Source organism: Carcharhinus amblyrhynchos, chromosome 3 (assembly GCF_965287045.1).
Source record: "Carcharhinus amblyrhynchos chromosome 3, sCarAmb.v2.hapA, whole genome shotgun sequence".
NCBI classification, from domain to species: Eukaryota; Metazoa; Chordata; class Chondrichthyes; order Carcharhiniformes; family Carcharhinidae; genus Carcharhinus; species Carcharhinus amblyrhynchos.
In genome coordinates this window covers 1,911,814-1,939,353 of record NC_137326.1, presented here as the reverse complement: position 1 = coordinate 1,939,353, position 27,540 = coordinate 1,911,814, and the positions used below count along the sequence as shown (strand labels likewise).

General features: G+C 47.1%; 1 protein-coding gene across 2 annotated transcripts in view; it reads left to right on the top strand.

Annotated features, from left to right (window-relative positions):
- The window catches only part of lamb2 (laminin, beta 2 (laminin S)), a 149,606-nt gene that overhangs the window by 54,356 nt on the left and 67,710 nt on the right, over nt 1-27,540 (top strand). For both annotated transcript variants that reach the window (XM_080218605.1, XM_080218604.1), the window contains exons 10-13: nt 20,652-20,831; nt 22,271-22,383; nt 25,634-25,713; nt 27,264-27,399. In XM_080218605.1, coding sequence (XP_080074731.1) covers nt 20,652-20,831; nt 22,271-22,383; nt 25,634-25,713; nt 27,264-27,399 — 509 coding nt within the window. The remainder of the gene's footprint in view (nt 1-20,651; nt 20,832-22,270; nt 22,384-25,633; nt 25,714-27,263; nt 27,400-27,540) is intronic.

Genomic DNA, 27,540 nt, shown 5'->3' with positions numbered 1-27,540 from the left:
CAGATAAGAAGGAAGGCAATTGGAGTTCTGGCATTAATTGTGAAAAGAATAGAGCATAGAAGTGGGATGAAATAGTGGCATAGTGGTTAGCACTGCTACCTCACAGCACCAGGGATCCGGGTTCGATTCCCGGCTCGGGTCACAGTCTATGTGGAGTCTGCACTTCCTCCCTGTGTCTGTGTGGGTTTCCTCTGGGTGCTCCGATTTCCTCCCACACCTCCAAAGATGTGCAGGTTAGGTTGATTGGCCATGCTAAATTGCCCCTTAGTGTCGGGGGACTAGCTACGGTAAATTTATGGGGTTATGGGGATAAGGCCTCCTTCTGCACTATAGGATTCTATGATCCTACTTCTATATAGAACATAGAACACTACAGCACAAACAGGCCCTTTGGCCCACAAGTTGCGCCGATCAGATCAATACCTACGAATCCATAGACCTATCTATAACCCCCAATCCCATTAAATCCCACATACTCATCCAGAAGTCTTTTAAAAGACCCCAGCGAGTACCGGAGTTGAGGGGGTTGAGCTATGAGGAGAGGCTGAATAAACTAGGCTTGTACTCGTTAGAGTTTAGAAGAATGAGGGGAGATCTCATTGAGACGTATAAGATGATGAATGGGATGGATAGGATAGAGGTGGAAAGACTCTTCCCGCTCAAAAAAGACAGTAGGACTAGGGGGCACAGCCTCAAGATAAAGGGGGGGCGGTTCAGAACGGAGTTGAGGAGGAACTTCTTCACTCAAAGGGTGGTGAATCTCTGGAATTCTCTGCCCGTTGAAGTGGTGGAGGCTGCCTCGCTAAATATTTTTAAGAAGCGGGTTGATGGGTTTTTGATAAGAGAGGGGATTAAGGGTTATGGGGAGAGGGCGGGAAAGTGGAACTGAGCCACGACAGATCAGCCATGATCTTATTGAATGGCGGGGCAGGCTCGAAGGGCCAGATGGCCTACTCCTGCTCCTATTTCTTATGTTCTTATGTTCTTATGTTCTTATGTCCTTATGAGTTCGCCTCCACCACCACTGACGGCAGCCGATTCCATTCACTCACCACCCTCTGAGTGAAAAACTTACCCCTAACATCTCCTCTGTACTTGCTTCCCTGCACCTTAAATCTGTGTCCTCTCGTAGCAACCATTTCAACCCGGGGAAATAACCTCTGAGAATCCACCCTATCTATTCCTCTCAACATTTTATAAACCTCTATCAGGTCGCCTCTCAAGCTACGCCTCTCCAGGGAGAAGAGTCCCAGCTCCCTCAACCTATCTTCATAAGGCATGCCTCCCAATCCAGGCAACATCCTTGTAAATCACCTCTGCACCCTTTCAATAGCTTCCACATCCTTCCTATAGTGAGGCGACCAGAACTGCGCACAGTACTCCAAGTGGGGCCTGACAAGGGACTTATAAAGTTGCAGCATTACCTCCCGATTCCTAAACTCAATCCCTTGATTAATGAAGGCCAGTACACCATACGCCTTCTTGACCACATCCTCCACCTGCGAGGCCGATTTAAGAGTCCTGTGGACCCGGACCCCAAGATCCTTCTGCTCTTCAACACTGCTAAGACTCCTGCCCTTGATAGTGTACTCGTTCATCCCATTGGTCCTGCCAAAATGGACCACTACACATTTATCCGCGTTGAAGTCCATCTGCCACTTCTCCGCCCAGTCTTGCATTCTATTTATGTCCTGCTGCAACTTCTGACATCCTTCCAGACCATCCACAACACCACCGACCTTCGTGTCATCGGCGAACTTACTAACCCACCCCTCCACTTCCTCATCCAGGTCATTTATGAAAATGACAAACAGCAAGGGTCCTAGAACAGATCCCTGGGGCACTCCACTGGTGACCGACCTCCATGCAGAAAAAGACCCATCCACAACCACTCTCTGCCTTCTGCAGGCAAGCCAGTTCTGGATCCACAAGGCCAAAGCCCCTTGGATCCCATGCCCTCTCACCTTCTCAAGAAGTCTTGCATGGGGGACCTTATCAAACGCCTTGCTGAAGTCCATGTACACCACATCCACTGCTCTTCCTTCGTCAATGTGTTCAGTCACATTTTCGAAGAACTCAACTAGGCTCGTAAGGCACGACCTGCCCTTGACAAAACCATGCTGACTATTTCTGATCATGCTAAACCTCCCCAAATGCTCATAAATCTTGTCCCTCAGAAGCCTCTCCATCAGCTTACCAACCACTGAGGTCAGACTCACCGGTCGGTAATTTCCCGGGCTATCCCTGTTCCCTTTCTTGAAAATAGGAACTACATCCGCAATCCTCCAATCCTCCGGAACCTCTCCCGTCTCCATCGACGACGCAAAGATCATCGCCGGGGCTCTGCAATCACCTCCCTCACCTCCCACAGTAACCTGGGGTACATCCCATACATCCCATCTGGTCCCGGCGACTTGTCTATCTTGATAGAATTTAAAAGTTCTAACACATCCTCTTCCTTAATATCCACAAACTCAATCTTCCATCTGCTGCAAACCTGTAGCAAAATCTCCCAGATCAGTTTCCACCATGAATACTGAGGCAAAGTACTCATTAAGCACCTCTGCCATTTCTTCTGGTTCCACACAGACCTTTCCCCCTTCACCTTTTACAGGTCCTATCCCTTCTCTTCTCATCCTTTTACTTTTCACATATTTGTAGAAGGCCTTGGGATTCTCCTTAATCTTACCTGCCAAGGCCTTCTCATGTCCCCTTCTGGCTCTCCTAATTTCCTTTTTAAGCTCCTTTCTACAAGCCGTATACTCCTCAAGATCCTTAACATCTCCTAGCTCCCTGAACCTTTTGTACACCTTCCTTTTCTTCCTGACTAGGTTCACCACAACCTTCGTGCACCATGGTTCCCGCGCCCTACCAAAACCTCCTTGTCTCATCGGAATGTTGTCGTGCAGAGCTCCAGACAAACATTCCTTGAATATCCGCCACCTTCCTTCTGTACTTTTCCCCAAGAATGCCTCCTTCCAGTTTATTTGCCCAATTAACTGCCTGACGTCTTTGTATTTCCCCTTACTCCAGACAAACACCTTCCTAGCCTGCCTGATCCTATCTCGTTCCAATGCAATTGTGAAGGAGACAGAATTATGATCACCATTCCCAAGATGCTGTCCTACCGAGAGATCCGTCACCTGTCCTGGTTCATTCCCCAGCACCAGGTCAAGTACAGCCTCTCCTCTTGTAGGCTTATCCATGTACTGTGTCAGTAAACCTTCCTGAACACACCTAACAAACTCCTCCCCATCCAAACCCCTTACCCTTGGGATATTCCAATCGATGTTTGGGAAATTAAAGTCTCCCATCACGACAACTCTGTTATTACTACATCTCTCTAGGATCTGTTTCCCTATCTGCACCTCAACTTCCCTGTCACTATTGGGCGGCCTATAGAATACACCCAGCAAAGTTATCGACCTTTGCTGTTCCTAACTTCCACCCACAGAGACTCTGAAGACAGTCCCATCACGGCATCCTCCTTCTCTGCAGCCATGACACTGTCCCTGATCAACAGTGCCACTCCACCACCTCTTTTGCCTCCCTCCCTGTCCTTCCTGAAGCATCTGAATCCTGGCACCTGAAGTACCCAGTCCTGTCCCTGAGACAGCCAAGTCTCCGTAATGGCCACCACATCACATTCCCAAGCAGCAATCCACACCCTAAGCTCATCTACCTTATTTACTACACTCCTGGCGTTAAAATAGATACACCAGCCCCTCAGTCTGGACATTTCCCTTCTCCACCACCTGTCTAACCTCCCTCTCATACTGCCTGCAGTCCTTCCCTACCTGGGAGCTAACCTCGGTCCCAGTCTCCCCATCACTATTCCCTCCCCCCATCCTTTCTAGTTTAAAGTCCCCCCAGTAGCCCTAGCCAGTCTTCCCACCAAGATATTAGTCCCCCTGGGATTCAAGTGCCACCCGTCTTTACTGTACAGGTCACACCTGCCCCTAAAGAGGTCCCAATGATCTAGGAACCGAAATCCCTGCCCCCTGCTCCAGTCCCTCAGCCACGCATTCAACCTCATTCCATTCCTGCCCTCATTCTCCCGTGGCACAGGCAGCAATCCCGAGATTACTACCTTCGCTTTCCTCTTCCTCAGCTGCCTACCCAGTTCCCTATAGTCCCTTTTCATGACTGCCTCCCTCTTCCTGCCTACGTCAGCAGTACCTATATGCACTACAACCTCCAGTTCCTCACCCTCCCCTTTCAGGATGTCTGGGACACGCCCAGAGACATCCCGGATCCCAGCTCCAGGGAGACAAACCACCATCCGCAATTCACATCTACGTCCACAAAAACACCTGTCTGCCCCCCTCACTTTGGAGTCCCCTATTAGTACTACCTTTCTGTTCTCTTTTTTAATTTTTTTGACATACTGGCTCAGCTCCAGAGACCTGGTCACTGCTGCCTCCCTCGGATGAGCTGTCCCCCCCAGCGGTACTCAGGCAGGAGTACTTATTTTGAAGGGGAACATCCACCGGCGTGTTCTCCATCACCTGAGGTTTCCCATTCCTAATAGTTACTCACGTGCCTTCTTCCTGTTGCCCTGGTGTGACTACTTGCTGATAGCTCCTGTCAATTATCTCCTCACTCTCTCTAATGAGCCGAAGGTCCTCGAGCTGCATTTGCAGCTCCTTAACCTGGTTCTGTAGGGACTGCAGCTCCACATACCGAGCACAGGTGTGGATGTCTGGTAGACCAGGACCAGGACCAAGCTCCAAGACCTCCCACATGTTGCACTGGCAACAACATACTGGCTTCACACCCATACTTGCCCCTTTTTAGTAAGCCAGAGGAAAAAGTAAAAAAAACGTATAACTTACTTTGCCTCACCCTTATCTCTTTGGCCCTGTGAGCCAAAGCCCTTACAGCACACTCGGAAACAAAACCAAACTTACCTGCTCTCAGTCAGAGCCCTTCTCTCTCTCTCTCTCTCTTTTTTAGGTTAGAGGAGGAGGGAGGGTTGGGATACTCTACCTATATAGAGTATTGGGATTCCTCACCGCTCTAATTTATAGTAAGGTTAAAAAAAAACTCTACCCGAGTGTCTTTGCAACTGCTTCCGGTATAAAATTTAAAGAAAAAAAACTAGTAAAAAGTTAGCTTTAAAAAAATCGCTCTACTCACCCACAAGCTCTCCTCTCGCAAATTGCTGCCTCTCTTCAGTGCTCCCAATATATACAGAGAGCGGAGGAGGTTTGGAACTGTCTTCCACAAATGGCAGTGGATGCTGGTTCAATTGTTGTCAGCTCCTTCACCAATGATTTTCCTTCCATTATAAGATCAGAAGAGGGGATGTTCACTGATAACTGCACAATGTTCAGCACGATCTGTGATTCATGGGAACATAAGAACGGCTGATCTGTGGCCTAACGCCATCTACCTGTCCTAGGCCTATATCCCTTGATATCTCCGCTCAATTAAAGTGTGTCTATCTCAGACTGAAACCTAACAATTGAACTAGCACCCACTGGCATTTGAGGAAGAGAGTTCCAAACCTCCTCCACTCTCTGTGTGTAGTATTTCTAACATCTGTCCTGAATGGCTAGACCCTAATTTTTAGATCATGAACCTAGTTTATCCTCCCCACCCGCCTCCCACCCCCCGCCCCCACACCCCCGGTGTCTCTCCCTGAAAATCTTTTGTAGACTTCTATCAAATCACCCCTCAACTTTCTGAATTTAAGAGAATAAAGGCCTAATCTATCTAATCTCTCCTCGTAACTTAACCTCTAAAGCCAACGTATCATTCTTGAAACCTGCACTGAACTCCATCCAGGGCTAAAACATCCATCCTAAGATGTGGTGGCCTTAACTGCTCACAGTGTTCTAAATGATGCCCAACTAGGGTTTTGTTCAACTGCAGCGTAACATCTGCATCGCTCTACTGCAGCCCTTTAGAAATGAAGGCCAGCAGTCCATTGGCCTGCTTGACTAAATTCTGCACCTCTCTGTGGCATTTTAAAGAGTTATGCACCTGAACCCCAAATCTTATTGGCCATCCACTAAATTTAACTTTATGCCTTCTAAAAATATACGGACCTGTCCTTTTTTCATCTAAAACGGATAACCTCATACTTATTTATATTAAAATCCATTTGCAGCTTGACCTATTCACACAATTTATCAATATCCTAGTCATAGAGGTTTACAGCATGGAAACAGGTCCTTCAGTCCAACCTGTCCATGCTGCCCTTTTTTTAAATCCCTAAGCTAGTCCCAATTACCCACATTTGGTCCATATCCCTCCATATAAGAACATAAGAAAGAGGAGCAAGAGTAGGCCATCTAGCCCTTCGAGCCTGCCCCGCCATTCCATAAGATCATGGCTGATCTGTCGTGGCTCAGTTCCACATTCCCGCCCTCTCCCCATAACCCTTAATCCCCTCTCTTACCAAAAACCCATCAACCCGCGTCTTAAAAATATTTAGCGAGGCAGCCTCCACCACTTCAACGGGCAGAGAATTCCAGAGATTCACCACCCTTTGAGTGAAGAAGTTCCTCCTCAACTCCGTTCTAAACTGCCCCCCCTTTATCTTGAGGCTGTGCCCCCTAGTCCTACTATCCTTTCTGAGCAGGAAGAGTCTCTCCACCTCTATCCTATCCATCCCATTCATCATCTTATACGTCTCAATGAGATCTAAGAACATAAGAACATAAGAAAGAGGAGCAAGAGTAGGCCATCTAGCCCTTCGAGCCTGCCCCGCCATTCAATAAGATCATGGCTGATCTGTCATGGCTCAGTTCCACTTTCCCGCCCTCTCCCCATAACCCTTAATCCCCTCTCTTATCAAAAACCCATCAACCCGCGTCTTAAAAATATTTAGCGAGGCAGCCTCCACCACTTCAACGGGCAGAGAATTCCAGAGATTCACCACCCTTTGAGTGAAGAAGTTCCTCCTCAACTCCGTTCTAAACCGCCTCCCCCTTATCTTGAGGCTGTGCCCCCTAGTCCTACTGTCTTTTTTGAGCGGGAAGAGTCTCTCCACTATCCTATCCATCCCATTCATCATCTTATACGTCTCAATGAGATCTCCCCTCATTCTTCTAAACTCTAACGAGTACAAGCCTAGTTTATTCAGCCTCTCCTCATAGCTCAACCCCCTCAACTCCGGCATCAGCCTAGTAAACCTCCTCTGCACTCCCTCCAAGGCCAAAATATCCTTGCGTAAGTACGGCGCCCAAAACTGCACACAGTACTCCAGCTGCGGCCTCACCAATGCCCTATACAGCCGCAGCAAGACCTCCCTACTTTTATATTCAATCCCCCTCGCTATGAAGGCCAGCATCCCATTCGCTTTCCTGACCACCTGCTGCACCTGCAAGTTGGGTTTTTGCGACTCATGCACAAGGACCCCGAGGTCCCTCTGCACCGTCGCCTGCTGCAGTTTTTCGCCCCGTAAGTAATAATCCTTCCTACCATTATTCCTACCAAAGTGGACCACCTCGCACTTGCCAACATTAAATTCCATTTGCCAGTTCCTGGCCCATTCGCTCAGCCTATCTAGATCCTTCTGCAGACTCTCCACACCCTCCGCACAATTTGCCGTTCCACCAATCTTGGTGTCATCAGCAAATTTCGACACCATATACTCGGTTCCCTCCTCCAGATCATCTATATAAATGGTAAATAGCTGAGGCCCCAGCACCGACCCCTGGGGCACTCCACTAGTCACCATCCGCCAATCTGAATAGCACCCATTGACCCCCACTCTCTGCCTCCTATTTGACAACCAATCCTCTATCCACGCTAACACCCTACCCCCAACTCCATGTCCCCTGACCTTCTGCAGTAACCTCTTATGAGGTACCTTGTCAAACGCCTTCTGAAAATCAAGAAAGACCACATCCACCGGCTCTCCTCTATCCACCGCCCTAGACACATCCTCATAGAACTCCAGTAAATTTGTCAGACACGACTTCCCTTTAACGAAACCGTGCTGCGTCTGCTCGATCAAGCAATTCCCCTCAAGATGCCTCGCTATTTCCTCCTTGATGACGGATTCTAACATTTTACCTACAACCGACGTTAAACTAACCAGCCTATAATTCCCTGCCTTTTGCCTGGCACCCTTCTTAAACAACGGCGTAACATTAGCCGTTTTCCAATCTTCCGGCACTTCCCCGGAATCCAGCGACGTCTGGAAAATAACCACCAAGGCATCCACTATCACCTCTGCCATTTCTTTCAGAACCCTCGGATGCATTCCATCCGGTCCTGGCGACTTGTCCACAATCAGCCCCTCCAGTCTGTCGAGCACCGCCTCTCTAGTAACAGTAATGTCATTGAGACCCTCCAGTCCTACCACCTTTCCATCTCTAACACCCAGCAAATTATTCACGTCCTCCTCCGTGAAGACAGAAACAAAAAAGTTATTTAAGACCTCAGCCATATCCCCATCCCCTACCACTAAGACCCCCTTCTCATCCTCTAAGGGACCAACGTTCACCCTAGCCAGCCTCTTTTTATATATTTATAAAAACTCTTGCTATCCTTTTTTATATTAAGCGCTAGCCCAGCTTCATAGTTTCTCCTACCCTTCTTTATCAACTTCTTTGTCAATCTTTGTTGACATTTAAACCTCTCCCAATCCTCTTCTCGCCCACTACTCTTAGCTACTCTAAACGCCTCCGCTTTTAATTTAACACTTTCCTTCACCTCCTTCGTTATCCACGGCTTATTACCTCTCCTCCTACTGTCCTTTTTGACCATCGGAATAAATTTCTGCTGAGCACCAAGAAAGATCTCCTTAAAGATCCTCCACTGCTCCTCAGCAGACCTTCCCTCCAACGTGCTCCCCCCAGTCCACATTCGCCAATTCTTCTCTCACCCTACCGTACTCCCCTCTGTTCAAACAAAGGACGCGTGTCCGGGAACCCACTTTCTCCTCCTCCATCTGCACCAGAAACTCCACCATACAATGATCACTCCCCCCAAGAGGATCCTTCACCGCAAGGTCCCTAATTCTACCCGCCTCATTACATAACACCAGATCCAAGATAGCTCGCTCCCTTGTCAGCTCCAACACACACTGTTCAAGGAAACTATCCCGGCAGCATTCCAAGAACTCCTCCTTGAGCCCACCGCGTCCAACATGGGTCGACCAATCAATATGCAGATTGAAATCCCCCATAACTACGGCCATCCCATCCCTGCACGCCGCACTTATTTGCGCATTAACAGCCCGCCCCACCTCCAGATCATTATTCGGGGGCCTATAGACGACACCCACCAGCGTCTTCCTCCCTTTGCTGTTCCTAATCTCTACCCACAACGATTCCACTTTCTGCTCCTTGGCTCCAATATCATCCCTTGCTACCACCCTGATGCTATCCTTAATCAGCAGAGCTACACCCCCCCCTTTTTCCTCCCGCCTATCCTTCCTAAACACTTGATACCCCTGGACATTCAGCTCCCAGTCCCTGTCACCCTGCAGCCACGTCTCTGTAATGGCCACCAGATCATATCCATTTGTGTCGATCTGCGCCACCAGCTCATCCACTTTATTCCAAATGCTTCGTGCATTCAGATAAAGCGCCTTCATCCCAGCCTTCACCTGGACCCTATTTGCCGTAACGCCACCAACCATACTCACGCCCCCTACTCCCTCTATTAATGGGACATCCTCGGCCTCTACCCTTACCTGTACCCTCTCCTTAACTTTAGACCCCGTAATGTCACCTACCCTCGCACCCTCCCCCCCTCTAATTAGTTTAAAGCCCTGTCTACAGTCCTTTTTACTCTATTAGCCAGCACTCTGGTCCCAGCACGGTTCAGACCCACCCCATCCCGCCCGAACAGGTCCCACCTACCCCAATACTGGTGCCAATGCCCCATAAATTCAAACCCATTCCTCCCACACCAATCCCTGAGCCACCCATTCACTTCCTTAATCCTATCAACCCTACGCCCGTCTGCACTCGGTTCAGGCAGTAGCCCAGAGATAACCACCTTGTCGGTTCTACTTTTTAATACCATTCCCAGCTTCTCATACTCCCTCCCCAGATCCTCAGTTCGCATTTTGCCTATGTCGTTGGCACCCACATGTACCACAACGACCGGATTCTCACCCTCCAACTCCAGGTTCCTCTGCAGCCCAGATGCGACATCCCGGACCCGAGCACCAGGCAGACAACACACCCTTCTGTGCACTTTGTCATTGTGACAAAGGACAGTGTCAATACCCTTCACCCCACTTTCCCCAATCACTACTACGTTCCATGGGATGGATAGGATAGAGGTGGAGAGACTCTTCCCACTCAGAAAGGACAGTAGGACTAGAGGGCACAGCCTCAAGATAAAGGGGGGGCGGTTTAGAATGGAGTTGAGGAGGAACTTCTTCACTCAAAGGGTGGTGAATCTCTGGAATTCTCTGCCCGTTGAAGTGGTGGAGGCTGCCTCGCTAAATATTTTTAAGACGCGGGTTGATGGGTTTTTGATGAGAGAGGGGATTAAGGGTTATGGGGAAAGGGTGGGAATGTGGAACTGAACCACGACAGATCAGCCATGATCTTATTGAATGGAGGGGCAGGCTCGAAGGGCTAGTTGGCCTACTCCTGCTCCTATTTCTTATGTTCATGTAACTGTTTAAATATCTAAATCCTATTATAGTTTTATGCTGTTCTCAACACTATCTGCAACGTTGCCCAATGATACGTCATCTGCAAATTTGGATACTTTACTTTTTATGCGATTATCTAAGTTGTTAATGAATACTATAAATAATTGAGGCTCCAAGATAAATCCCTGTGGGACAGCACTAGTCACAGCCTCTCAAATTGAGGACTTACCCATTACTACAGCTCCCTGCTTCCTGTTTCTCAGTTTCCTTTCCATGTCAGCAACCTTCCTTCAATTCCATTTGGTTTCCACCTTGGCTAACTAACTGGGACTTTATCAAAAGCCTTCAGGAAGTCCATAGAAACAATATCCATCGACATTCCTCTGTCCACTATCTTTGTCACCTCTTCAAAGAGTTCTATGAGGATTTTCAGGCATGACCTATCCTTCGTGAATCCATGCTGACTCTCCCGATTAACTGAAATTTGTCGAGATGATCAGTTACCCAATTTTTGATCAATGACGCCAACAATTTCCCCAAAACTCTCTCATACTGAAGCAGTCCATGTCCAAATGCAGCAAGACCTGGACAATATCCAGGCTTGGGCTGATAAGTAACATAATATTCACGTCATAAAGTGCCAGGCAGTGACCATCTCCAACAAGAGAGAATCTAACCACTCTGAGATCAATGGCATTACTGTCCCTGAATCCCCCACTGCCAACATCCAGGGTTGCCATTGACCAGAAACTGAACAGAACCAGCCTACAAAGAGTGTGGGTACAAGAGCAAGTCAGATTCTGGGATTAACTGATCCCCAGCAGCCAGTATCCATAAGCCACAAGTCAGGAGTGTGATGGAATATTCTCCACTTGCCTGGATGTGTGTGGCTCCAACAACACTCGAGAAGCTCAATACCATCCAGGACAAAACAGCCCTGCTTGATTGGCTTCCTATCCACCACCTTAAACATTCACTCCCTCCACTTCAATGTACAGGGGCAGCCATAGGCACCATCACAAGATGGCTGTGGGAGTCCGGACAGGAGTTACTGGCTGCAGGATTCCTGGCCTCTTATGACCAATGTGTTTATAGGGCTGGTGCAATTCAGTTTCTGGTTAATGATAGCCCCCAGGATGTTGATAGTGGGGCATGGGAAAACTGGAGAAACCAGAGACAATATTTCTTTGGCAGGGTAAACATTGTTGCAGTGAATCACAGAAGGATGTGATCAGGAGGGCAGATGCGAGAGAAAACATACCAGAGGATTGCATCTTGTCCATGAATGAGAGAGGAGGATTTTCTGGCTCCTGTAGTGGACACCAGGTAGTGCAGCTGGCCGGAAGAAACCCTTCCAAAGGGAAGTTGGCGCTGTCTTGATGATGAGCTGTGTGAGTGAATGAGAAAGACATCGCTGCCTGTCCAATCCTCACAGCTGCAGTGAAAGTTTCCAATAACAAGGAAGAAAAACTATTTTCATCATCATTGGCCAATCAGCCACCCTCCATTTTCACCAACCAAAAGTGGCTGCAGTGGTCATAACATAGCAAAATGTTGAAGGAGTAGAATGGGAGAGTAGCTGGAGCAGTGGGTTAGGAATAACTTCTGTCTTTTGGGACTTTGTTCACATACATCTTTGACTAATGGTTTGAAAATCACGTTGGTCAATTAACTTGGAAAGGTCCAAGTTCATTAACATTGATTACCAATGAACAACTCCCTCTAATGCGCTCAGTGAAGACAGTGGCGATAAAAACATTTATACTTTCATGTGTGCTTTTGCCTCTAAATACATCTTTCATTGAAACAGGAGGAAGCCATTCAGCCACACAGCCTGTTTCAACATTCAGTCACATAGTCATAGAGGTTTACAGCATGGAAACAGGCCTTTGGCCCAACTTGTCCATGTCGCCCTTTTTTTAAAACCCATAAGCTAGTCCCAATTGCCCGCATTTGGCCCATATCCCTCTATATCCATCTTACTCATGTAAGAAATTGTACCTGCCTCTACTAGTACTTCTGGCAGCTTGTTCCAGACACTCACCACCCTCTGTGTGAAAAAATTGCCCCTCTGGCCATTTTTGTATCTCTCCCCTCTCACCTTAAACCTATGCCCTCTAGTTTTAGATTCCCCTACCTTTGGGAAAACATATTGACTATCTAGCTGATCTATGCCCCTCATTATTTTATAGCCCTCTATAAGATCATCCTTTATAGAATGGTATCAGTCACCCCTACGCTCCAAAGAAAAAAGTCCCAGTCTATCCAGCCTCTCCTTATAACTCAAACCATCAAGTCTGGGTAGCATCCTTGTTAGTCTTTTCTGCACTCTCTCTAACTTAATAATATCCTTTCTATAATAAGAACATAAGAAATAGGAGCAGGAGTAGGCCATCTAGCCCTTCGAGCCTGCCCCGCCATTCAATAAGATCATGGCTGATCTGTCGTGGCTCAGTTCCACATTCCTGCCCTCTCTCCATAACCCTTAATCCCCTTAGGGTGACCAGAACTGAACACAGTTCATCGTGGCTGATCTGTGACCCAACTCCTTATACTTGTGTTTGCCCAAATCCCTTCTGTGTTCAGCATATTGCTGAGCTCAGGTAGAATTCTAGCAATATACTCATTTTATACTCATTTCATGGGAGAAAGCAGCACAGGATAAAATCACACCCTTGTCCCTCCTCTATAACCCTGTCAATGCCTCCCTTTCAATTTAACCAATTTCCTTTTGAAAATTACCATTAAATCTGCTTCCATCACCAGTGCTTTCCAGACTATTACAGCTCACTTCTTAAAAGTTATGTTTAGCATTGCAGAAGAATTCACAGGGCAAATTCTGCTAGGGACCATGATGTGAGTACTCCTTCTTGCAGAAAGAGTGAGCAATAAAGAGACTCCAGTTAAAGGGCAGCATCATTGTGTTTGGCCCCTAGACTGAAACTCTCATTGCTTCTGTTTTGCTGATTGGTCAACAGGTTGCCACAAAGGCAAATAAATTGTCTAATGACGCAGAGGAATCCCTCCTATCGGGGCCAATGAAACGTGGCCTACTTGGCTGTGTCATGGGATATGAACACCAGTACTGGGGAAGGAGGGAGCTGTTTCATTGGGAGGGGTTACATCTGAATCATGCTGGGACCAGAATCCTGGCAAATCACATAATTAAGGCTGTGGGAAAGGCTTTAAAATAAACACTGGAAGGGAGGGCTCAGTCACGTGGGAGATTAGAAAATCAAAGTTGAAGGAGAAGGTAGGAGTGCAGGCTGGTGATGAGACTGACTGTTTCTAGAAAAAAAGCAAAGGGACGTCTGGTAAGTGGGAGGCTTCCAAAAGTGTGTTGACCAGGGTTCAGGATAAGCACATTCCTCTTAGAGTTGGCAAAGCTGGCAGAGGGAACCCTGGATGGCTCAGGATATTGAAGCCCTGGTCAAGAAGAAGAAGGTGGCACATGACATGCATAGGCAATTGGGATCAAGTGAATCCCTTGAAGAGTATAGGGAGTGTAGGTGTAGAGTTAAAAGAGAAATCAGGAGGGCAAAAAGGAGACACAAGATTGTTTTGGCAGGTATGACAAAGGAGAATCCAAAGAGCTTCTACAAATACATAAAGGGCAAAAGAGTAACAAGGGAGAGAGTAGGACCTCTTAAGGATCAACAAGGTCATCTATGTGTGGATCCACAAGAGATGGGTGAGATCCTAAATGAATATTTCTTATCAGTATTTACTGTTGAAAAAAGCATGGATATTAGGGATCTTGGAAATAAATAGTGATGTCTTGAGGAGTGTACATATTATAGAGAAAGAGGTGCTGGAAGTCTTAAAGTGTGTCCTTTAGAAAATCCCCTGGACCTGATGAAGTGTATCCCAGGACATTCTGGGAGGCTAGGGAGGAAATTGTGGATCCTCTAGCAGAGATATTTGAATCATCAATAGTCACGGGTGAGGTGCCTGGAGACTGGAGAATGGCAAATGTTGTGCCTTTGTTTAAAAAGGGCTACGGGGAAAAGCCTGGGAACTACAGGCCAGTGAGCCTCACATCTGTAGTGGGTACATTGTTGGGAGGTATTTTGAAAGACAGGATCTACAGGCATTTAGAGATCAAGGATTAGGGATAGTCAGTATGGCTTTGTGAGTGGAAAATCATGTCTCATAAATTTGATTGAGTTTTTGAAAGGTTAAGAACATAAGAAATAAGAACATAAGAAATAGGAGCAGGAGTAGGCCATCCAGCCCTTCGAGCCTGCCCCGCCATTCAATAAGATCATGGCTGATCTGTCGCTGCTCAGTTCCACTTTCCCGCCCTCTCCCCATAACCCTTAATCCCCTCTCCTATCAAAAACCCATCAACCCGCGTCTTAAAAATATTTAGCGAGGCAGCCTCCACCACTTCAACGGGCAGAGAATTCCAGAGATTCACCACCCTTTGAGTGAGGAAGTTCCTCCTCAACTCCGTTCTAAACCGCTCCCCTTTTATCTTGAGGCTGTGCCCCCTAGTCCTACTGTCTTTTTTGAGCGGGAAGAGTCTCTCCACCTCTATCCTATCCATCCCATTCATCATCTTATAAGTCTCAATGAGATCTCCCCTCATTCTTCTAAACTCTAACGAGTACAAGCCCAGTTTATTCAGCCTCTCCTCATAGCTCAACCCCCTCAACTCCGGTATCAGCCTAGTAAACCTCCTCTGCACTCCCTCCAAGGCCAAAATATCTTTGCGCAGGTGCGGTGCCCAAAACTGCACACAATACTCCAGCTGCGGCCTCACCAATGCCCTATACAGCTGCAGCAAGACCTCCCTACTTTTATATTCAATCCCCCTCGCTATGAAGGCCAGCATCCCATTCGCCTTCCTGACCACCTGCTGCACCTGCAAGCTGGGTTTTTGCGACTCATGCACAAGGACCCCGAGGTCCCTCTGCACCGTCGCCTGCTGCAGTTTTTCGCCCCGTAAGTAATAGTCCTTCCTACCATTATTCCTACCAAAGTGGACCACCTCACACTTGCCAACAGTAAATTCCATTTGCCATTTCCTGGCCCATTCGCCCAGCCTATCTAGATCCTTCTGCAGACTCTCCACACCCTCCGCACAATTTGCCGTTCCCCCTATCTTGGTGTCATCAGCAAATTTCGACACCCTACACTCGGTTCCCTCCTCCAGATCATCTATATAAATGGTAAAAAGCTGAGGCCCCAGCACCGACCCCTGGGGCACTCCATACCAAGAAGGTAGATGAGGGTGGTGCAGTTGATGTTGTCTACATGGACATTAGCAAGGCCTTTGACAAGGTTCCACATGGTAGGTTATCACATAAGATTAAATCTCATGGGATCCAAGGTGAGTTATCTAAATGGATACAAAATTGGCTTGATGACAGAAGCCAGAGGGTGGTTGTAGAGGGTTGTTTTTCAAACTGGAGGCCTGTCTCCAGTGATGTGCCTCAGGTATCAGTGCTGGGTCCACTGTTATTTGTCATTTATATTAATGATTTGGATGAGAATATAGGAGGCATGGTTTGTAAGTTTGCAGATGACACCAGGGTTGGTTGCATGGTGGACAGTGAAGAAGGTTATCTTGGATTGCAATGGGATCTTGATCAATTGGGCCAGTGGGCTGATGAATGGTAGATGGAGTTCAATTTAGATAAATGTGAGGTAATGCATTTTGGTAGACTGAACCAGGGCAGGACTTACTCGGTTAATGGTAGGGCGTTGGAGAGAGTCAAAAACAAAGAGATCTAGCGGTACATGTTCATAGCTCCTTGAAAGTAGAGTCACAGGTGGACAGAGTGGTGAAAAAGGCATTCAGCATGCTTGGTTTCATTGGTCAGAATACTGAATACAGGAGTTGGGACATCTTGTTGAAGTTGTACAAGACATTGGTAAAGCCACACTTGGAATACTGTGTACAGTTCTGGTCACCCTATTATAGACAGGATATTATTAAACTAGAAAGAGTGCAGAAAAGATTTACCAGGATGCTACTGGGACTTCATGATTTGAGTTGGGGAGAAAGCAGGAAAGTGGAACTGATCCACTTCAGATCAGCCATGATCTTGTTGGATGGCGAGGCAGGCTCGAAGGGCTAGATGGCCTACTCCTGCTCCTATTTCTTATATTCTTATGTTTTTATGTTATAAGAAGAGGCTGGATAGATTGGGACTCTTTTCTCTGGAGCATGGAAGGCTGATGAGTGATCTTATAGAAGTCTATAAAATAATGAAGGGCATGGATCAACTAAATACTCAGTATCTCTTACCAAAGGTAGGGGAGTCTAAAACTAGAGGGCATGGGTTTAAGATGAGAGGGGAGAGATACAAAAGTGTCCAGAGGGGCAATTTTTTCACACGCAGGGTGGTGAGTGTCTGGAACAAGCTGCCAGAAGTACTAGTAGATGTGGGTACAATTTTGTTTTTTAAAAAGCATTAGACAATTACATGAGTGAGATGGGTTTAGAGGGATATGGGCCAAATTGCAAGCAATTGGGACTCGCTTTGGGGTTTTAAAAAAAAAAGGGCAGCATGGACAAGTTGGGCCGAGGGGCCTGTTTCCATGCTGAAAACCTCTATGACTGTAATAAAAGGAAGGGATAGAAAGTGTGAAAATCATATTACACCAATGAATCATGCAAAAGTAGAGAAATTTGATAATGGAACATACTTAAAGGCTTTGTATCTGTACGCATGAAGCATTTGGAATAAAATGAATGAGTTAACAACACAAATTGAGACAAGTGGATATGGTTTTGTGGCGATTACCGAGATGTGGTTGCGGGAAACCAGGTTTGGGAGTTGAACATCAAAGGGAACTCAGTATTTCGGAAGGATAGACAGAGAGGAAAAGGGGGTGGTTTAACTCTGCTAGTGAAGGAAGGGACCTGTGCTGTAGCGAGAAATGATTTAAGCACTGGAGATCAAGATGTGGAATCAGTTTGGATAGAAATGAGAAATAGCAAAGGAAAAAAGTCCCTGGTGGGAGTGATCTATAGGTCCCCAAAATATAGTTCTGCAATGGGGCATAGTATAATTGAGGAAATACTGGGGATTTGTCAAAAATGTAATCTTGGGTGATTTTAATATGCATGTAAACTAAATTTACCATTTATATAGATGATCTGGAGGAGGGAACCGAGTGCAGGGTGTCGAAATTTGCTGATGACACCAAGATTGGGGGAAAGGCAAATTGTGCGGAGGGTGTGGAGAGTCTGCAGAAGGATCTAGATAGGCTGGGCGAATGGGCCAGGAAATGGCAAATGGAATTTAATGTTGGCAAGTGTGAGGTGGTCCACTTTGGTAGGAAGAATGGTAGGAAGGACTATTACTTACGAGGCGAAAAACTGCAGCAGGCGACGGTGCAGAGGGACCTCGGGGTCCTTGTGCATGAGTCGCAAAAACCCAGCTTGCAGGTGCAGCAGGTGGTCAGGAAGGCAAATGGGATGCTGGCCTTCATAGCGAGGGGGATTGAATATAAAAGTAGGGAGGTCTTGCTGCAGCTGTATAGGGCATTGGTGAGGCCGCAGCTGGAGTACTGTGTGCAGTTTTGGGCGCCGCACCTGCGCAAGGATATTTTGGCCCTGGAGGGAGTGCAGAGGAGGTTTACTAGGCTGATACCGGAGTTGAGGGAATTGAGCTATGAGGAGAGGCTGAATAAACTAGGCTTGTACTCGTTAGAGTTTAGAAGAATGAGGGGAGATCTCATTGAGACGTATAAGATGATGAATGGGATGGATAGGATAGAGGTGGAGAGACTCTTCCCGCTCAAAAAAGACAGTAGGACTAGGGGGCACAGCCTCAAGATAAAGGGGAGGCGGTTTAGAACGGAGTTGAGGAGGAACTTCTTCACTCAAAGGGTGGTGAATCTCTGGAATTCTCTGCCCGTTGAAGTGGTGGAGGCTGCCTCGCTAAATATTTTTAAGAAGCGGGTTGATGGGTTCTTGATAAGAGAGGGGATTAAGGGTTATGGGGAGAGGGCGGGAAAGTGGAACTGAGCCACAACAGATCAGCCATGATCTTATTGAATGGCGGGGCAGGCTCGAAGGGCTAGATGGCCTACTCCTGCTCCTATTTCTTATGTTCTTATGTTCTTAATCAAATTGGTAAGGGTAGCCTCAAGGGAGAGTTCATTGAATGTATTAAAGAGAGTGTTTCTTGAAGCAATATGTGTGGAACCAACCAGGGAGCAGGCTATTCTGGACTTGGTATTGTGTAATGAGGAGGGATCAATTCGTGGTCTCACAGTTACAGATCCTCTAGGTAGGAGTGATGATAACGTGCTAGACTTTCATCTTCAGTTTGAGGGTGAGAAATTAAAATCCCATACTAGCATTCTGGAGTTAAACAAAGGAAATTACGCAGGCATAAGGACAGATTTGGCCCCAGTGGGCAGGAAGACTAAAAGATAGGCCAGTTGATGATTAGTGGCAGATGTTTAAGTCAGTTCCTCCCAATTAAAATATATCCCAAAGAGGAAGAAAGATTTGTAAGAGGAGGAAGAAACATACATGGCTAAGCAAGGAAGTTAAAGAGAACATAAGACAAACACTCAGGCATACCATATTGCAAAGGCCAGTGGCAGGCTGGAAGATTGGGAAACTTTTAAGGATCAACAAAAGGTTGCTAAAAAGGAAGTAAAAGAGCAAAGGTAAATTATGAAAGAAAACAAGCACAAAATATTGAAAAGTTAGCAAAAGCTTCTATAAGTATATTAAAGGGAAGCGCTAATTGCATTCTTTGATTTTTGATTAGATTTGATTTATTATTGTTACATGCATTAACATACTGTGAAAAGTATTGTTTCTTGTGTGTGATACAGACAAAGCATACCATTCATGAGAAGGTGAGAGGGCATGGGATCCAAGGGCCTTTGGCCTTGTGGATCCAGAACTGGCTTGCCTGCAGAAGGCAGAGAGTGGTTGTGGATGGGTCTTTTTCGGCATGGAGGTCGGTCACCATTGGAGTGCCCCAGGGATCTGTTCTAGGACCCTTGCTGTTTGTCATTTTCATAAATGACCTAGATGAGGAAGTGGAGGGATGGGTAAGTAAGTTCGCTGATGACACAAAGGTCGGTGGTGTTGTGGATGGTCTGGAAGGATGTCAAAAGTTGCAGCAGGACATAAATAGGATGCAGGACTGGGCGGAGAAATGGCAGATGGACTTCAACGCGGATAAATGTGTAGTCGTCCATTTTGGCAGAACCAGCGGGAGGAACGAGTACACTATCAAGGGCAGGAGTCTTAGTAGTGTTGAAGAGCAGAAGGATCTTGGGGTCCGGGTCCACAGGACTCTTAAATCGGCCTCGCAGGTGGAGGATGTGGTCAAGAAGGCTTATGGTGTACTGGCCTTCATTAATCGAGGGATTGAGTTTAGGAATCGGGAGGTAATGCTGCAACTTTATAAGACCCTTGTCAGGCCTCATTTGGAGTACTGTGCGCAGTTCTGGTCGCCTCACTATAGGAAAGACGTAGAAGCTATTGAAAGGGTACAGAGGAGATTTACAAGGATGTTGCCTGGACTGGGAGGCATGCCTTATGAAGTTAGGTTGAGGGAGCTGGGACTCTTCTCCCTGGAGAGACGAAGGTTGAGAGGCGACCTGATAGAAGTTTATAAAATGTTGAGAGAAATAGATAGGGTGGATACTCAATTGGTTCACCTGAAGCTCTGATTCCCTGCCTTGTCTGAATCTGTATATAATTCCAGTTTCACACAATGTGGTTCGCTTTTAACCCTCAAAAATAACCCATTTGTTTCAAGACCACTTTTGGTGGCTCAAGAATAAGACTTACAACCTGTTCAGGGCAACTAAAGGTTGGACAAGAATAAATCGAAAATACACAACTTTGTGATCAGCCTCTGTAAGAGGAAGTGCGTTTAGCCTTTCGGGTGGGATCTGGCATCCGTGTTGGGCCCAAGATGGGGGTACAACCATTTCACCCAGAATGATGACCTGCCTCTTTCCTCACAAATGTGGATTTTCTTGGGGGAATGGGCAACAGGGATTTGGCTTTTGCCAGTGTATATCAAAGCTTACTGAAGTTCTGGTTTGAACTGAAGGGAAAAATGTTCATGATGTCTTTGTCCTGCAGCATGTGACTGTGATCCTGATGGCTCTCTGAACGGTGGGATCTGTGACAGTCGGGATGATCCAAACCTGGGAATGATCGCTGGGCAGTGCCGTTGCAAGGACCATGTGGAGGGTCCTCGGTGTGACAAATGCAAAGCTGGCTACTTTGGGCTCAGTGCTGAAAATCTACAGGGCTGTCAACGTGAGTCCCGTCAACAAACGTTACCCTTTCCAGGGCGAAACAGTTCAAATCTGTTCAATCATCATTGACTCTGATGCCAATGTAGAGTTGTAAACAGAAAGCTTGAATTTCTATAGTGCCTTTCACGTTCTCAGTACATCACAAGGCACTTTATAGCCAATTAAATACTTGTTGAAGCATAATCATTGGTGTAACATAGGGAATTAGGCAGCAAATTTGTACATAGCAATGGGATAAATGGCCAGATGATCTATATCTATGATAGTGTTAGCTGAGGGATCTGAATTCTGAGTTTCCAGCTACAGCTAGTTTAGCACTGCAATGTGTTCAGTGAAAATCACTTCTTCATTAAAAACAATGTAACAAAGATGGATTATGTTCCGGATCTGTTAAAGTTTACATTGAAAACCCAGAGGTGAATTTTACCATCCTGCTTGCCACGGGAATCGGAACAGTGAGGGGCAGACCACAGTAAGGTCTGTTGACCCCAGGCAGGATTTTCCAGTTTCGGGGCGAATGAGGCAGGAAAATCCCATCCTTAGTATCTACTTTGAACATTGAACTCTTTCCTACTGGTCACTTGCTTGCTGCCCCTCTCCTGAGCACTCAGTGTGAGTGGGAAGCAGCAAGGGCTTGGGAGAGGAGAGTGGAAAACTCGGGATGGAAGCAGTGAGCGAGAAGGAACAAGGGGTTTGTTGTAAGGTGTTGGGATAGCTGGGTAAGTCTTATTAAGGTATTGGTAGTCTTAGCTAGTGCAACAGTAAGTATTTATTTACCATAGATATGCTTGGTACAGTAAAGGTGAAATCGAGGAGCTGTCATGCTTATCTAACATGACACTGACCCCTAGGTGTGGGTCACGTGTTCTACTGTACTCAGTTTCACATTAACCCTTTATGTGCCAGATCTTTTACTACAGGGGTTGGAAGAGGGAAGTGGGAGGGAGTGATGGGATTGGGAGAGGGAAGTGGGAGGGAACAAGGGGGTCAGAGAGGGAAGCAGAAAGGAGCGAGGGGGTCGGAGAGGGAAGCAGGAGGGAGCAAAGGGATCAGGAGAGGGAAGCGGGGGGAGCGAAGGTGTCAGGTTTGGGAAGTGGTGAGTGAGAAGGTCAATGGAGGGGGTAAGTGAAGCAGAGGTTTGTTTTAAGAAAGACTCAGCATGTGCAGTAAATGCACTAAAATAAAACGGTGCAATTGGAACAGGAGATACCTGTATGATGGATAAGGATGCTTCCACCACCGCTTTCGGAGCCCACTGAATCCTTCCCTCCACCTTCCCCTGCTCTCTCGCCAACCCCCTCCCCCCCAAGCCTGGATTAAAGATGGTGTTTATTTTGTAGCTTCTCAGATTCTCAATCAGCTCCAACTCACAGCAAACATCGCGGAGATATGAAGTGATGAGCTGACAGCTAATGATGTTGTACTCTGTGTCTCCCGCAGCATGCTGGTGTGATCCCTTTGGAACGGTGGCAGAAGGTTTGCCCTGTGACCCTGTCAGTGGAGACTGCTTCTGTAAGAGGCTTGTGACTGGCCGCAGCTGTAACCAGTGTCTGGTGAGTCCACTTGTGTATTCAGCCCTCTGCCTGCACGTCCCTCAGGATCTGGGAGATAATCCCAGCAAGTACCTTCACAGGAGAAGGCGCAAGCTTCTCCAGAGGGCAGTGCCATGTCAAGCCAAGCATCCCTGAACTCTGTTGCACAGACAAGAAGGCCCTGAGTTGATCTGGGCTGCCCAAGTTAACTGACATGTTACAATTGGCCTCAGTGCCCCCGCAGGATCAAGATGAGAAAAAGATAAACCAGAATTCCTGGTTCTGATTGACAGGTCTGACTCAAGATTAAACTGTGAAGGTGACAAAGTCAAATAGCCAAGCATCACAGTAAAGATGGCAGGTTGTGCAGCAAAGTGATGGGGGAGTGGGTGGTGCTTGACAAACCTTTCTCCAAGTGGGAATCAGAACCCTTTGAGATTCAGAAGGAGTAAAAATGATTGTTGATAAAACTCAAAGTTGACATTGGCCAGCTGTTATTTCTTGATTTACATTATATATTCTTCCCCACTCCTTCCAAACTTGAAGATCAGGCCCAGCAACCTTGCTGGAGATTTTGGCCATGACTCAGTCAGACGCTGAGGTTAATTACAGAATCCCCCACACCTCCTTTCACTCAGCACAGCCCATGGGTAACGCCTGCTTTGTGTGCTCACTTACAGGGTGGTCAGTTTGGTGGGCAGCGCACATTGGGACAGTTCACCATTTCTTAGTCCATTCTACTCACTGCTGGTAATTTGTATTTGGATCTGTGCCATCCCCAATGATTGGGTACTTGGCAGTTGCTGAGGAATTTAGGAGCTGGCTCCAGATCTTACGGAAAATCATGAACCAACAGAAAAGAATAAAAACTTGTGGCATACGGGGCAGGAATCCAGTGTTAGTGTGTGTTTGCCTATATCTGTCAATGTCTGTGTATTTGCTGATATAGAAACATAGAAAAACTACTGTACAATACGGGCCCTTCGGCCCACAAAGTTGTGCTGAACATGTCCCTACCTTAGAGATTACTAGGCTTACCTATAACCTCTATCTTACTAAATTCCACGTACTTATCTAAAAGTCTCTTAAAAGACCCTATCGAATCCGCCTCCACCACTGTTGCCAGCAGCCCATTCCATGCACCAACCGCTCTCTGAGTGAAAAACTTACCCCTGATATCTCCTCTGTACCTACTCCCCAGCACCTTAAACCTGTGTCCTCTTGTGGCGACCATTTCAGCCCTAGGAGAAAGCCTCTGACTACCCACTCAATCTATACCTCTCAACATCTTATACACCTCTATCAGGCCACCCCTCATCCTTCATCTCTCCAAGGAGAAAAGACCGAGCTCCCTCAACCTATCCTCATAAGGCATGATCCCCAATCCAGGTAACATCCTTGTAAATCTCCTCTGCACCCTTTCTACGGCTTCCACATCCTTCCTGTAATGAGGCGACCAGAACTGAGCACAGTACTCCAAATGGGGTCTGACCAGGGTCTTATACAGCTGCAACATTATCTCTCGACTCCTAAACTCAATTCCTCGATTAATGAAGGCTAGTACACCATACGCCTCCTGAACTACAGCTTCAACCTGTGCAGCTACTCTGAGCGTCCTATGAACTTAGACCCCAAGATCCTTCTGATCTTCCACACTGCCAAGAGTCCTACCAGTAATATTATATTCTGCCGCCCTATTTGACCTGCCAAAATGAACCACTTCACACTTATCTGGGTTGAAGTCCATCTGCCACTTCTCTGCCCAGTCTTGCATCCTATCTATAGAACAAAGAACAAAGAACAACACAGCACGGGAAACAGGCCCTTCGGCCCAACGAGCCCACGCCGCCGTCCCATTGTCTCAGTGACCTATTCATGATTTTAGTCTACGCCTAATGTGCGAGGATCAGGGAGGTCCAATATAGGGACAATTTGTTACCCAATCAATCAGTCTATGTGTCGCTGTAACTTCTGACATCCCTCCACACTATCCACAACACCTCCGACCTTTGTGTCATCAGCAAACTTACCAACCCATCCCTCCACTTCCTCATCCAGGTCATTTATAAAAATCACAAAGAGTAAGGGTCCCAGAACAGATTCCTGGGGCACTCCACTGGTGACCGACCTCCATGCAGAATATGACCCATCTATAACCAATCTCTGCCTTCCGTGGACAAGCCAGTTCTGGATCCACAAAGCAATGTCCCCTTGGATCCCATGCCACCTCACTTTCTCAATAAGTTTTGCATGGGGGACCTTATCAAATGCCTTGCTGAAGTCCATATGTACTACATTTACTGCTCTTCCTTCATCAATGTATTCAGTCACATCTTCAAAAAATTCAGTCAGGCTCGTAAGGCATGATCTGCCTTTGACAAAGCCGTGCTGACTATTCTTAATCATATTATACCTCTCCAAATGTTCATAAATTCTGCCTCTCAGGATCTTCTCCATCAACATACCAACCACTGAGGTTAGACTCACTGGTCTCTAATTACCAGGGCTATCTCTACTCCCTTTCTTGAACAAAGGAACAACATCCACAATCCTCCGGAACCTCTCCAGTCTTCATTGATGATGCAAAGGTCATTGCCAGAGGCTCAGCAATCTCTTCCCTCGCCTCCCACAGTAGTCCCAGTGACTTATCTAACTTGATACTTTTCAAAAGCTCCAACACATCCTCTTTCTTAATATCTACATATGTGAGGGAAAGTGGGCGAATGTAACTATCTGTGTCTGCGTGTGAGCGTGGGTGTCCACGTGTGAGAACACAGACATACCCGATTGAGGCACCTGGCATTGGAAAGGAGTTGAGCAACTGTCTGCTGTGATTTCTCCAACTCTCCTGCCTCCCCTTAGCCAGTGACCCCTCTCTCCCAAATCCCCACCCTGCCCTCATTTACCTGTGGCCTGAGACCCTCCCTGATGCTGGAATTTCAGGAATGTGCGCTGCCACCAGCTGTCCCAGTGCTACTTACGGTAATGATGAGCTACCGGCCTCTGAATGGCCAGATGGTGTGGTGGGGTTTCTGCCCGCAGGGTCCCTCATGGGGATGGCGCCATGCTGGGCAGACACATCACCCCTCCAAAGGGGCAGGTCCTGTTGGCTGGAGAGTGGGACCCACATCCATCACCTGCATTAAGCTCTGCAGTGATTGTGTGGTGCATCTATCTGTGTGTGTGTCGTGTGTGTCTATCAGTGTGTGTGCAATAGACTCTGGCAGCTGTATCAGTTGGATGATGACCCTAATGATCTGGTCTTGTGCAGGCTGAGCATTGGGCACTGAGTAATGACCTCAACGGCTGCCGGGCCTGTGACTGTGATGTGGGAGGAGCGTATGACAACCAGTGAGTAGAAAATCCATTCTGATTTCACATTCCTCAATGAAGTATTCTACAGGCTGAGGGAGTGACTGGGAGTCAGGAAAGGAATTCCACCACAAAGCAGCGTGGGGAGGAATCTGAATCGTCAGAAATTGTTTCTGGAACATTCCAGTTCTGTTTTCTGGTCAATTGCACGAGAAGGTTTAGTGATTCCTCTCTTTGCTAAAACTTCTGCATGATTATGGTGCTGCGAATAAGAACAAATCCCGTCAAACTGTCCCCATCAAACACTCCCAGGACAGGGACAGCATGGGGTTAGATACAGAGTAAAGCTCCCTCTACACTGTCCCCCATCAAACACTCCCAGGACAGGTACAGCACAGGGTTAGATACAGAGTAAAGCTCCCTCTACACTGTCCCCCCATCAAACACTCCCAGGACAGGTACAGCACAGGGTTAGATACAGAGTAAAGCTCCCTCTACTCTGTCCCCATCAAACACTCCCAGGACAGGTACAGCACGGGGTTAGATACAGAGTAAAGCTCCCTCTACACTGTCCCCATCAAACACTCCCAGGACAGGTACAGCACGGGGTTAGATACAGAGTAAAGCTCCCTCTACTCTGTCCCCCCAATAAACATAAGCACATAAGAAATAGGATCAGGAGTAGGCCATCTAGCCCTTCGAGCCTGCCCGCCCATTCAATAAGATCATGGTTGATCTGAAGTGGCTCAGTTCCACTTTCCCGCTTTCTCCCCATAACCCCTAATTCCCTTGCCTACCAAAAACCTATCTACCTGCGTCTTAAATATATTTAACGAGGTAGCCTCCACCACTTCAACGGGCAGAGAATTCCAGAGATTCATCACCCTTTGAGTGAAGAAGTTCCTCCTCAACTCTGTTCTAAACTGCACCCCCCCCTTATCTTGAGGCTGTGCCCTCTAGTCCTGCTGTCCTTTCTGAGCGGGAAGAACCTCTCCACCTCAGACAGGTACAGCATGGGGTTAGATACAGAGTAAAGCTCCCTCTACACTGTCCCCCATCAAACACTCCCAGGACAGGTACAGCACAGGGTTAGATACAGAATAAAGCTCCCTCTACTCTGTCCCCCCATCAAACACTCCCAGGACAGGTACAGCATGGGGTTAGATACAGAATAAAGCTCCCTCTACTCTGTCCCCCCATCAAACACTCCCAGGACAGATACAGCATGGGGTTAGATACAGTCTTAGGCTGGGTTCCAGTTCATTGTGGGGTCCAGCGTTTTCCCTAGTCCATTGTTAATGTTGATAACAAGAACTTGTTGCATTTTTAGTTTTCATTCTGTGCCTGTATTTTCTTCCTCTACACAGCCACACACTAACTCACAGATCTAATTCTTTCCACTCACCCTCCTCCCCCGCCCCACCACCCGCTCTGTCCTGCTCCAGGTCAGGGATGGCCAGTCTGATGCCCCGTATAAAGACTTATCTGAGCAGTTGTGAACATTAACTATTGGTGCACTAATCTCTGTGCTTCTTCTGTAATGACATTGATTTTTGTTTAAGAGACTTGCTTCCTCTGCTCACATGTAGGTGCTCAATGGAAACTGGACAGTGTCGCTGTCGGAATCACATGATTGGCAGACAGTGTACCCAGGTGGATTCTGGCTATTTCTTCATGGCTCTTGATCACTACAAGTATGAGGCAGAGTTGGCTCAGCTCAGCATGGTGAGTATGGCTGCATAGAATGGAGCGTGCAGAGTGTACCATTTATACAGTGGAGTGTGCACAGGGTGTACCATTTATACAGTGGAGTGTGCACAGGGTGTACCATTTATACAGTGGAGTGTGCGCGTGGTGTACCATTTA